The sequence below is a fragment of the Cervus elaphus genome, chromosome 15 (genome assembly GCF_910594005.1).
Source record: "Cervus elaphus chromosome 15, mCerEla1.1, whole genome shotgun sequence".
NCBI classification, from domain to species: Eukaryota; Metazoa; Chordata; class Mammalia; order Artiodactyla; family Cervidae; genus Cervus; species Cervus elaphus.
In genome coordinates, this window is record NC_057829.1 from 8,170,797 (window position 1) to 8,183,954 (window position 13,158).

The 13,158-nt window shown below is 43.2% G+C and overlaps 1 protein-coding gene across 3 annotated transcripts in view; it reads left to right on the forward strand.

The window, feature by feature from the left end:
- The window catches only part of PCNX2 (pecanex 2), a 301,990-nt gene that overhangs the window by 36,108 nt on the left and 252,724 nt on the right, over positions 1–13,158 (forward strand). For all 3 annotated transcript variants that reach the window (XM_043925987.1, XM_043925989.1, XM_043925988.1), the window contains exons 6-8: positions 816–963; positions 1,089–1,234; positions 4,355–4,448. In XM_043925987.1, the coding sequence (XP_043781922.1) occupies positions 816–963; positions 1,089–1,234; positions 4,355–4,448 (388 nt within the window). The remainder of the gene's footprint in view (positions 1–815; positions 964–1,088; positions 1,235–4,354; positions 4,449–13,158) is intronic.

Genomic DNA, 13,158 nt, shown 5'->3' on the forward strand with positions numbered 1-13,158 from the left:
CACATACATGTAGTGTTAGCATGTAGAGCTGTCTAAACATGCCTCCCTGCAGTTTTTATGCGACATGATCACTGGCTAAAGCTATTTGTTATGATAACACTTTTTCACAGATGTGATTCTTGAAAGCTGTGAAAACTTCTATCTTGACAAGCTGTCAAATGAAATGCAAACATTTTTGTACCAAAGCAATTCTAATTGTTTCACAGATGCACTGGGAATATTTTTCTTCAGGACTCACATGGAAGCCAGCAATGTTTCTCTAGTTACTTCAAGTCTAAGGATGAAAAACTTTGTTTTACACATGGTGATGGGATTCAGACCCCAGGGAAGCTAGCATCTTTTACTTTTTAAGGCAGATCTTGGTGGGCTTTCTGAATGTCATTCCTTGAAAGAGCCTGTATGTTCAAACCACACAATCATGTTCTTCTCTCGGGCGAACATTTATGCAGAAGAACATAGCTATTGGCATCTTTGGTCATAAGAATACAGAAGACATTGTGACCTTGAAAATGGCCTTTGGTGTGTGTCTTTAGCCATGTATTTCAGTAGTTGTGGCACATGGGCTTCTCTCGCTGTGGCGTGCAGACTTAGTTGCTCTGCAACATGTGGTATTTTAGTTCCCTGACCAGGGATCAAACCCACGTCCCCTGCATTGGAAGGTGAAGTCTTAACCATTGGACCACCAGGGGAGTCCTCATAGGAGCTATTTACATGTTTCTATTTATTCTTACTTCAGTTTGGTAACTTATTTCCGCAAATTTCCACCTTAATTTCTTACTAAGTATTATGTTAATACATAAAGCAATGTTTTTCAGATAACTGCTCCCAGGAGAAAAAGGAAGAAATCCTGGAAAGTGAGAAACCCAGTGGACCCATTGCCAAACAAGGAAAACCAGACGTGCAAAGTCAAGACCACACCAGTACCAGCCCTGGGCTCACTGAACCTGCCAAGATCCCAACCCTGTAAGGATAACTTACTCATATAACTTGATGCTGGTACAGTCTCATTCACTGGCTACTTCTTTTAATTCTTTGTTAAGGATAAGGAGGTGTTCCACATCATTTTTGAAACTTTTATATATGTTAAGTTTCCAGGGCAATAGGCAAAGGCAAATAATCTACAGGGTGACTTCCCAACAAGACAGTTCTGTGCTGCAAGTCATCAGTGGGCCTGAAACATCGGTGCAAGATGAGATGTCCGTGGATGCGATGCATGTCTTCATCGATGAACATGGTAAGTCTTCAGGGCTCTTTACTCATGAGGTGGAGGGGGGAAGCTGGCAGCTTTCTCAAGTCTCGTGTGGTCTCAGCCTGAGGACAGGTTTACCAGCCATCTGAAAGTAGAAGGGTCCTATGAGACCTTTCCTAAACTAAAATGATGTAAAGTCCTCAGCCTCTGGGATCTAATGCCTGATGACATGAGGTGGAGCTGATGTAATAAGAACAGAAATAAAGTGCACAATAAATATAATGCACTTGAATCATCCTGAAACCACACCCTACCCAGTCCGTGGAAAAATTGTCTTCCACGAAACTGGTCCCTGGTGGCCGAAAGGTTGGGGATTGTTGGTATAAAGTGAAGAAGCAGTTACCCAGGGATGCATGAAATGCATCGGTATAATACACAGATGCTCCCAATTCAAAGCCATGATGGCTTGATGCTGAGATGCTTGGTGGGAGCCTGGCGATGCTACTCTTACTGCTTAGGGTGTGAGCTGGCTCTATAGCTCACTGCAGAGCAAAGACTGAATGCTGTTTTTACTTTTAGCCTTTTAGAAGCAGAACTCATTTCTGGATTTCTTTCAGTTAGCAAAATGGGTACTAAGGTCAGTCTTTAGTAAAAAAGTGAAGTGGCATAAAGCAAACTTTTGAAAAGCAGGAGATACCTGTATTAGACTTTGGAACAGGAAGGCTTAGTGCTGACTGGTCCATTTAAAGTTCTTAGAACAGGCTGTGCGCCCTCTGCATCAGGGCCTTTGCATATACCATGCAAAGGTATATGCCTATGCCTGCATTATGCCTTTTATCCTTCAGATCTCAATTCTAAAGAATATTCTTAAGGAAAACTTTTCCTGGATTTCCCAGGCTTAATAAATGTCATCTGTGTTTTTGCTCTCTCAACACCCTATCCATTTCCTTCTTTGAGACTGTTATAGCTTCTAGTTGTTTATTGAGTGCTCAGTTGCTTTGATTGTATCCGACTCTTTGTGACCCCATGGACCGTAGCTGGCCAGGCTCCTTTGTTCATGGATTTTCCAGGCAAGAATACTGGAGTGGGTTGCCATTTCCTACTCCAGGGGATCTTCCCTACCCAGGGATCAAACCCACATCTCCTGAGTCTCCTGCCTTGCAGGCAGATTCTTTACTGTTGAACCACTGAGGAAGCCCAGTGTTTATTGCCTTATAATAATTTGATTACTGACATTCTCCCCATTTTCACAATTGTAAATTTCAGGAAGGTAATGTCCAGCACCTAATAAATATTTATTGGGTATATGTTGAAATCTGACTTTGATATATTTTTAATGCCTTGCTACAAAAAGATTAAAAGTAATTAAAAAAGAGAGGAAGGAAGGGAGAAAGAAAGAAAAAACCATTAAGTGGCAAGTTCAAGGTTCCTTTGATTAAGAAATATAGATCTTAGTTTTTCTAGGATGAGTCTTGGGTTAAATTTTTTATAGATCAGTTAATACTTGGTTATTCTACTCGCAAGGGCTTCCCAGATGGTGCTAGTGGTTAAGAACCTGCCTGCCAATACAGGAGATGTGGTTTTGATCCCTGGGTTGGGAAGATCCCCTAGAGGAGGGCTTGGCAACCCACTCCAGTATTCTTGCCTGGGAAATCCAATGGACAGAGGAGCCTGGTGGGCCACGGTCCATAGGGTCCAACATGATTGAAGTGACTTCACACCCTTGCACGCACATTCTACTTTCAAATAGATCCTGGTTTGGGTAATAAATTATGTGTTACCATCTCTCTATAGTTCAGTAATTTATAGTTCGAAGTGCTTTTGCATCTGTAGAAATACAGAGACTTTTATGTTATAAAGAACAACGTTATCACTTTTGTCCAAGCCTCCAGAGGGGCCATGGTTGTCACTGTCTGTGCTTTTTATGGTGGGACAGCCTTCAAGTTGAGGTCAAGCACTGTGTAATGCATTGCAACTACTCATAACAGACAAGGTTAATTATGCTCCCCTGTCACCTGAAGAAAGTAGTTAAAACCTCTTCTGGGGAGAGACTGTTTACATTTACAAAGTGAACTGATTTTCACACCTCAATACCCTGAACCACTTTAGCAGGCTAATTTAACGCTGCAAATTAATTCCATCTCTTGCTTTCCCTCATTACCAGGCTGACACCCCAGTCAGCAGCTATGCCAGTGCTTATCTTCAAATTCAAAGGTAGGGATGGCCCCATGTGGCCCACCTATCAAAACCATACATTTAATAAGCTTCTTTTTGTGCATGATACCAAAAAACAAAACAAAACAAAACCCCAGTTACAGCATGCTCAGATCATCCTGACACATGAAGAGAATATACCAAAAAACGCATTGAAAAGAATGTATTAGAAGAAGATTAGAGATGGTGCAATTTAATCGATGAAAAGCAATTAAGTGATAAGGAACTGAGTCATGTGATATCACTTAATGTGGGATCTAAAAAAATAGATAAAAGTGATCATATTTAGAAAACAGAAACAGTCTCAGAGAGGTAGAAAACAAATTTATGCTTACCGAAGGGGAAATAGCAGGGAGGGTTATACCAGGAATTTGGAACTAACAGATATAATATTATATATATTATATATATATAATAAGTTATATATAAAATATTATATTATATATAATTATATTTATATGATTATATACATTTATTATATATAAATATATTTATTATATAATATATAAACATTATATATTATATTATAATATATATTATTATATATATTATATATGTAAAATAAATAAACAACAAGGACCTACTATATAGCATTGGGAACTATATTTAATATCCTGTAATAACCTATAATGGAAAAGAACATGAAAAAGAATGTGTAGATGTGTGTATAATGGAATCACTTTGCGTACACCTGAAACTAACACAGCATTGTAAATCAACTATACTTCAATGAAAAAAAAGTAACTGAGTCCAACTTGTCTAATATTATTAGAGAGATGCCTCAGCTTTTCCTAGTTAAGTTATACCTTCTATGGAGAAATATAAAGAATGGACTTAGATTACCAACAACTGTTATTAAAATCATCCAAAATTAGTTCCCTCTAACTTGAAAAAAGTATCCACAGAAATGATCATATAAGTTGTGTAACATTCTTTGCTGAACTTTTGCAGGGGAGATTAAATCCTGTTATTTAAAGTCTGGAAATCAGAAAGAAGGCCCTTTCGAGCATCAGCCATCAAACTATGAAGACTTCTCTCACGCTGGGTGAGTAGGGCTTGTTTTCAGGTCTGGGAGGCGTTGTGTTGCTGCCCCCAGCAACTTCCATGCAGCTTACTCTGACTGTAAATGAAGTGAGGATCCTGGCGTCAAATGAATGTGTTAATCCATCTGTGGGCCTGAAAGCATGTGGGTTTCATGTGAAAGAAAAAGAAAACCAGATATTGTAGAATAATCAAAAATAAGTGGAACCACCTTCATAGTAGCCACTTCCAAAAATAAATATAACATGTTGGTATGAATAGAGAGGAATCCTGTGTAAATGATTATGGGAAAGGCATTGACGCAGTTTGAGGATGCATTATGAAATCCCTCTCAAGGAATGAACTAGAGAAATGGTTAGTTTTCATCTGTATGGATAAGGCAAACTCTTTTGCTGGTAGATGATCTAAACCTCTTTTCTGTTCTCCTTCTGAGTGCGTTGAGTAACTTTCTTAATTGTATTCATTACGTTGATATGGAATTCACTTGCTCATCCAAAGCATATGTGGATTAATGGTGACATTAGGCAAGCTATAAGTCTTCTCAGTTGTGGATTGAATTCGTCTTTCATCCTGGACTTCAGGATTCTTTGAGGATAATCAGTGGCTTGCTCTGAGTGAGAGAGTACATTTTTCATGTACATTTCTCTAGGGTTGTATGCCTTTTTGAAAATTTATGGAAGACTTTTGTGGTGTCACTGAAATGCCTTAGACTTCGTGCCTGGAGAGTGTGTAGGCAGTTACAGGAGCTCCATTCCTAGTTTCTAGCATGCGGTGTTCCTTCCTAAGGTCAAAGTTTCCTTACCAGGTATGCATGGGAAATGCAAGGTGAGCCTCCAGTGTACCTGGAACAAAGTCTGTCCTTGTCCCTGCAGTCTGCCTTCAGGTGGGATTCTGGCATGTGCCAGCCTTTCAGGGTGTTCTTTCGTCACTTCTACTGCTTCTCACCTTCTCGGGAATGCTGGTGTCAGCCGTCATGGCAGATCTGATGGCTGTTGTGGGTGGCAGTATTCATGACCACACAACCCCAGCTGGCTCCCAGCCCCAAAGCAGCCTGCTTGGGTCCAGAGTCTTTGGGGGAGACAGGCATAGTGTCCATCACCCACCTGCCTTCCACTGTTCTTTATCTCCCTTGGTACCCACATTTCAATCAAGACAAACAACACAAAATTCTTCTTCAGCCAAAAAGCATGCAAAGTGATGTTTGCCACTGGAGACCCAAGAGGAGAGACAGGTCTGCCACCCTATCTTGGCTCCAGCCTCCAGGATGTTTGGTGGCAATGATTTGATGAGTTCAGTCATCTAAGGTGGCAGCTTTCTTCAGACAAAATATTTAATTACACGAGAACACAGTTTGAAAAGCTGTCCTGTTACCCTGCAATCCTCAGTTGAAAGCTGTAGTATTTTTAAGCTATATTTGGAACAAGTGTATACAAGCCTCTTATTTTATCCCCAAATAGATTTACAAAGTTTTGTAATTTTTGTTTTCCTGATAAATGGGCTTCACTTTCCCTGAGGAAAATATTTGAACTGCCTTTTGCTGGTAATGGCAGGTAGAATAAGGCCACATATCCAGAGCCTTAAAACACTAAAAATACACAGTGTGCAGATAAGAATTAAAAAGAGTGCCTTTAGGGTTTTCAGTAAGCCCCATTCCTTGGACCATACCTCACTGAGAGATGCCATTAACTCGCTTTCTCCCCTTAATTTCTCTCTCCTCGTTAATTTCCCTCCAACTCTTGTTTTCTTTGGTTTCCTCTGTGTTTCTTCCCCAGCTAGAGCTCTTTTCTGTTTAATCCTTGCTCCCCCTCCATTTCGAGACCTGCTATGGCTAAGGATTGCCGTAGTGCATTTACTCTCGCCAAAAGAGATTTTGGCGAGAGGGTAGGTTTTGGCCCTGCTGGAGTTTTAGGGGAACACCGATTGTGTTTTCCTGTGAAGCCCTATGGCTTAGCAGCATCTCAAAATGTCAATCCTTTCCTAGATCTGCCTTTCCATGTACATGAACAGTTAGACCCTTTCTGTTACCCATGAGAGAAATCCAAGTCCAGCAGCCTTCACCAAAATGGGAATTTAGGGGCCATGTAATGGAGTTGTCTTGGGTAGATGGCTTGAAGTGTATGGTTTCTCTTTCTCCCATCACCTTCCTGTTGCTCTTTTTGACATCACTATCAAACACCTCACCCTGACAGTCAAAAGATGCCTGCAGGGACTTCCCTGAGGGCCCAGTGGTTGAGATTCTGTGCTTTCAACACAGGGGGTGCAGGCTCAATCCCTGGTTGGGGAACCAGGATCCCACATGCTTTGTGACTAAAAATAAACAAAATGCTCTGATATTAAAAGAAAAAAAGGTACCTGCAGTAGCCCCACAGCTTATGTCTTCACTCAAGTCCACTGTAGATAACATATTTCTTCCCCGTAAACTGTGTAACTCATCATTCTGACTGGGCTGTGGACCCTGAGCCCAGTCACCAAGGCAAGTACTTGGCTTGGGTCTGAGCGCATCTGCAGAGCTGGAGTGACAGGCTCCCTTTCAGAATGTGCGGGAGTGCTCTTCAGAGGGAAGGTGGGAGCGGAGTGGGTGGATGTCTGCTTAGTTGCCCAGCTGTGTCGGACTCTTTGAGACTGCATAGACGTAGCCACCAGGCTCCTCTGTCCATGGAATTTACCAGGGAGGATACTGGAGTGGGTTGCCATTTCCTACTCCAGGGGATCTTCCCGACCCAGGGCTTGAACGTGCATCTCTTGAGTCTCCTGGATTGGCAGCTGGGTTCTTTACCACTAGTACCACCTGGGAAGCCCCACGGTGCATGGATGCTGGGCAGCAAAAGTTGACAAATGACCCCTGAGGACTCTCGTTCTGGTAAAATGCAAGTAAATTAATGACTGTCCTTCTTTAAAGAGAGTAATGATCGAGTTTATAAAAGCAACCTTCTTTTAAAGAAACGTTCCTAGTTGTCTCTTATGTTTCTTGTATGTGAACAAGGTCTTGGTCCCCCAGCCCTACATGCGATGTTCTTTTTTTCTATTTTTTATTTTTAAAGATTTTTTTAAAATGTGGACCATTTAAAAGTCTTTATTGAATTTGTTACAATATTTCTTCTGTTTTATGTTTTGGTTTTGTGGCCACAAGGCATGTGGAGTCTTAGTTCCTTGACCAGGGACCAGACTCTCACCCCCTGCTTTGGAATGTGACGTCTTAACCACTGGACCACAAGGGAAGTTCTCCTACATGCTAAGTTCTAAGTCTTTGATTATCTGCTTTTTCCTAAGGTAGTTTGACAGGACATCAGTCTTAAGAGTTCTAAGAAAGAGTGGCCCACAGTCACATGCATCATCTCTTTCTTGTGTTTAAAGATAAAATAACATACATGTCTGCTATTGTATGTGTATGTGCTTAGTCACCCAGTCATGTCCAACTCTTTGTGACCCCTTGGACTGTAGCCTGCCAGGCTCTTCTGTCCATGGGACTTCCCAGGTGAGAATACTGGAGTGGGTGCCATTTTATTATATGAGAATATACACGTCCTCTGTACTGTCTACTCTTTTAGATAAGTTGGTCCTTTCAAGGGGACTTTGTTCTGGAGTGCTCTGGCCATTCAGTGGCCCATTTGGACACATGAGGTGTGCAGTGCTTCTTGTTTGATGCTTGAGCACAAAACTCTAGTCACTTCACTTAGCAAAATTATAGCGTTGAAGGTGTTCCTGGGGTGATGCTGGAAAAGCACTTATGGGACTGCCATTTGTTTAATTCATGCTCAGGAAAAATAGCTCAGTCCTGGGTAGAGTCAGCTGATCTTCTGGGTTTCAGCTGCTGTCTGACAGCCTTAGGGTGAATATTCCAACAGTCTCACACTCCTCTCCAGGCTAAGAGATGTTAAAAGCTGTGCCACCCACATGTGGGAGGCTAATTTCTTTGGATTTGTAATCAGATTTGGCTTTTGTGGATGTGTGTGGTGTAGTGATGGCTTGGGTATTTTTGAACTGGTTGTATGAAAGAAAAATTGTGGTAAGATAGGATGAAAGCAGGGCTTCCTGGGTGATTCAGACTATAAAGAATCTGCCCACAATGCAGGAGACCTGGATTTGATCTCTGGGTTGGGAAGATCCCCTGGAGAAAGGAATGGCCAACCCACTCCAGTATTCTTTCCTGGAGAATTCCATGGACAGAGGAGCCTGGTGGGCTACAGTCCATGGGTTTGCAGAGAGTCAGACACACTGACTGACTAACACTTTCACTATCTTTAGGATAAAAGCAAACAAGCTGGTTTAACTTCTTGTTGTTGTTTTTAAAAAGAATTTATTTATTTATTTGGTTGCACTAAGTCTTAGTTGCCTCACATGGGATCTTTAGTTTTGGCTTTTGGGATCTAGTTCCCTGACCAGCTTTGAACCTGGGCTTTCTGCATTGGGAGAGCAGAGTCTTAGCCACTGGACCACCAGGGAAGTTCCAAGCTGGTTTAGTTTGAGTATGTGAATTTTTGCATTGACCACATCCAATTTACCTTGATTCATGGACCTAACTCTTCCAGGTTCCTATGCAATATTGCTCTTTACAGCATCAGGCTTTACTTTCACCACCAGACTCATCCACAACTGAGCGTCATTTCCACTTTGACCCAGCTGCTTCATTCTTTCTGGAGCTATCTCTCTGCTCTTCCCCAGTAGCAAATTGGACACTTACTGACCTGGGGGCCTCATGTTCTGGCGTCCTCTGCGTGCTGCAGTCCATGGGGTTGCAAAGGGTTGAACACGACTTAGCAACTGAACAACAGCAATCCTTTCACTAACATACCTGTGTGTGTGTGTGGAGAGTGTCACTCCTTCTTTAATGCCAGAGGAAAAGACACATCAGAGCAACACATAGCTGATCAAGTGCAGTGACGGCAGGTCAGGAGTTTGTAACTTGGAGGGCAAGTCAGTCACACTTTACACTGTATTCCAGTGGGCCTCGAATCTTTGCGTGGGAAGCAACACTCTGGGACTTCCTGGCCCTGAAGGAAGTGTTTTCCTGTCATAGTTATGGTGGCAGCAGCCATTGCTTATTAATGATGTATTTTGCACTAAGTACTATGCTAAGTATTAAATTGTCCCCTTTCATTCGTGTGAAGGAAAGTTATGACCAACCCAGACAGCATATTAAAAAGCAGAGACATTACTTTGCCAACAAAGGTCCATCTAGTCAAGGCTATGGTTTTTCCAGTGGTCATGTATGGATATGAGAGTTGGACTGTAAAGAAAGCTGAGCACCGAAAAATTGATGTTTTTGAACCGTGGTGTTGGAGAAGACTCCTGAGAGTCCCTTGGACTGCAAGGAGATCCAACCAGTCCATCCTAAAGGAGATCAGTCCTGGGTGTTCATTGGAAGGACTGATGTTGAAGCTGAAACTCCAATACTTTGGCCACCTGCTGCGAAGAGCTGACTCATTGGAAAAGACCCTGATGCAGGGAGGGATTGGGGGCAGGAGGAGAAGGGGATGAGATGGCTGGATGGCATCACTGACTCGATGGACATGGGTTTGGGTAAACTTCGGGAGTTGGTGATGGACAGGGAGGCCTGGAGTGCTGCGGTTCATGGTGTCACAAAGAGTCGGACATGACTGAGCGACTGAACTGAACTGATCTGTGTGACAAAGTAGAGGTAGGTGATATTTGCTCCACTAGATAGAATAGGAAACTGAGCCTGATGAGGAAACAAGCCCAACCTCAGTAGCTACTAAGTGGCCGGGGGACTCTTAAATCCCTCCCCCAGCACCCTCCCACCGGCAGGGGCCACAACCTCAATTCCTGGGTGCCAGGCAGGTGGGATAAATGAGTGAAGTGGACCCAGAATCAAATTCGATGGGTGTTGGGTGCTGAATCCATGGGAGGTCATTTGTCCTGTGGCACCAGTGGTAAAGACTCCACCTGCCAATGCAGGAGACACAAGAGACGTGGGTTTGATCCCTGAGTTGGGAAGATCCCTTGGAGGAAGAAATGGCAACCCATCCCAGTATTCTTGCCTGGAAAATCCCATGGACAGAGAGACTGGTGGGTTATAGTCCATGGGGTCACAAAGAGTCAGACACGACTGAGCACACACATTTGCTAGAGAACTATTTAGGGTGCTTATGCCAGCTTGGGAAGCCTGCGTGACCAGATTTTCCAATTTTTTCCCAACAGGAGCTAGAAATTCCCATTTATCTGTAAAAATCCATTTTTTAAAAGGATCTTTTTTGATGTGGACCATTAAAAAAAATCTTTATTGAATTTGTTGTAATATTCAATAATATATTCTTTTATTTTTTATGTTTCTGGTTTTTTGTCTGAGAGGCCTGTGGGATCTTAGCCACCGACCAGGGATTGAAACCACACCCCGGCATTGGAAAGCGAAGTCTTAACCACTGGATCACCAGGAAGTCCCTCTATTTTGTCTAATGTCGATTTTAATACTTTTTTCAATTGCCACAGGCCACAGATGACACGTATGGTTGGCTGAGGCCTGTGAGTGCTCTGAGACCTGGGTAGGGCAGTGCTCTTGCTAACACATGTGATATTGGGGTGCCCCCCCCTCCTCCAGGCACCCTTCACAGCCCGTGCTTCACTGCCTCACTCCTGGGGGCCCATGGAGCTGGCCTTCAACCCTTCCTCTTCCAGGCCTCTTCCTGTTTTTGCCTGGAACGCCCATCTCCACTCACGTCTGCCTTCTGGAATTCTCTTCTTTGCAAGCACAGATTACTATCTGCCTCTTATATCCATCTTTCCTGTGTCAGTCCTACCATGACAATTACTCCATCCCTCCATGCTGCCATTAGAGGAGCTTGCCACACCCTCCCTGGTGCAGGAGACACCCAACTCTTCTAGACTGTTCTTGTTTCAGGAAAAGCCGCCATGGCTAGGGTGCCCCGGGGGTTGTGGTGGCTCAGTGGTAAAGAATCCGTCTGCCAAGTACAGGAAGCATGGGTTCAACTGCTGGATCAGGAAGATCGCCTGGAGAAGGAAATGGCTACCCACTCCAGTATTCTTGCCTGGAGAATCCCATGGACAAAGGAGCCTGGTGGGCTACAGTCCATGGGGTTGCAGCGAGTTGGACACAATTTAGTGACTAAACAACAAATAAAAATACTACGGTGCCTCTGTAGCCCTCACTTAGCCCTCTGTAGGTGGGTGTTCAGTAAATAGTGAACTGAATCAAATTAATCACTGGAAATGACAAGGTAGCCTGATCAGAGTTCTGGATAGCAGACACCAACTGGTCATTTAGGGATAGCAGATAAGAGGTAGAGCAGGGCGGGATGTTCAGAGAGAACAGCATTGAAAGAAGTATACTATCAAGGGTGAAACAGATCGCCAGCCCAGGTTGGATGCATGACACAAGTGCTCAGGGCTGGTGCACTGGGATGACCCAGAGGGATGGGATGGAGAGGGAGGTGGGAGGGGGGATTGGGATGGGGAACACATGTAAATCCATGGCAGATTCATGTCAATGTATGGCAAAAACCACTACAACATTGTAAAGTAATTAGCCTCCAACTAATAAAAATAAATGAAAAAAAAATAAAAAGCAAAAAAAAAAAAAAAAGAGGTAGAGCAGGAGGGGGAGAGGTAGGCTGTGAAATCCCGTGGAGAATGTCATGGTTGGTTCTTCTTGCAGCAGGAGTAATTAGACCTCTCTGCAGAGAAACAACCCAATGAAGGTGGGTTTAAAACAGTACCCACAGATCATTCCCTCACCTTGAGATTGTTGGAGGGGAAGAGCCAGAAGCCATAGGAGTTGGTCTAGCAACATATTCTTTAAACTTTAACTTTTATTGACGTATCATTGCTTTACTGCTCTGTGTTGGTTTTTGATGTACAGTGCAGTGAATCAGCTGTAAATATACATATGTCCCCCCTTTTTGTGGATTCTCTTACCATATAGGTCATCACAGAGCACTGAGTAGAGTTCCTTGTGCTATGCTGTATGTGTGTGTGTGTGTGTGAGTCCCTCAGTCGTATTTGATTCTGAGACCCCACCAGGCTCCTCTGTCCATGGGATTCTCCAGGCAAGAATACTGGAGTGCACTGTCATGCTCTCCTCCAGGGGATCTTCTTGACCCAGGGATTGAACCCATTATATAGTAGGTCCTTATTAATTATCTAACTTATACATAATAGTATATATATGAGGGCTTCCCAAGTAGCTCAGTGGTAAAAAAAAAATCCACCTGCAGTGTAGGAGCCGTAGGAAATGCGGGTTTGTTCCTGGATCAGGCAGATCCCCTGTAGGAGGGCACATAGCCCACTCCAGTATTCTTGCCAGGAGAATTCCATGGACAGAGGAGCCTGCTGGGCTACAGTCCATGGAGTTGCAAAGAGTTGAACACAACTAAAGAGACTTAGCAGCACACGAGTGGTGTATATACGTGATACAGAATGTTATCTTCTCCTTTCTTTTTTTTTTTTTCCATTTATTTTTATTAGGTGGAGGCTAATTACTTCACAACATTGCAGTGGGTTTTGTCGTACATTGACATGAATCAGCCATGGAGTTACATGTATTCCCCATCCCAATCGCCCCTCCCACCTCCCTCTCTACCCAATTCCTTTGGGTCTTCCCAGTGCACCAGGCCCGAGCACTTGTCTCATGCATCCCATCTGGGCTGGTGATCTGTTTCACTTTAGATAATATACATGCTGTTCTCTTGAAACATCCCACCCTCGCCTTCTCTCACAGAGTCCAAAAGTCTGTTCTGTAC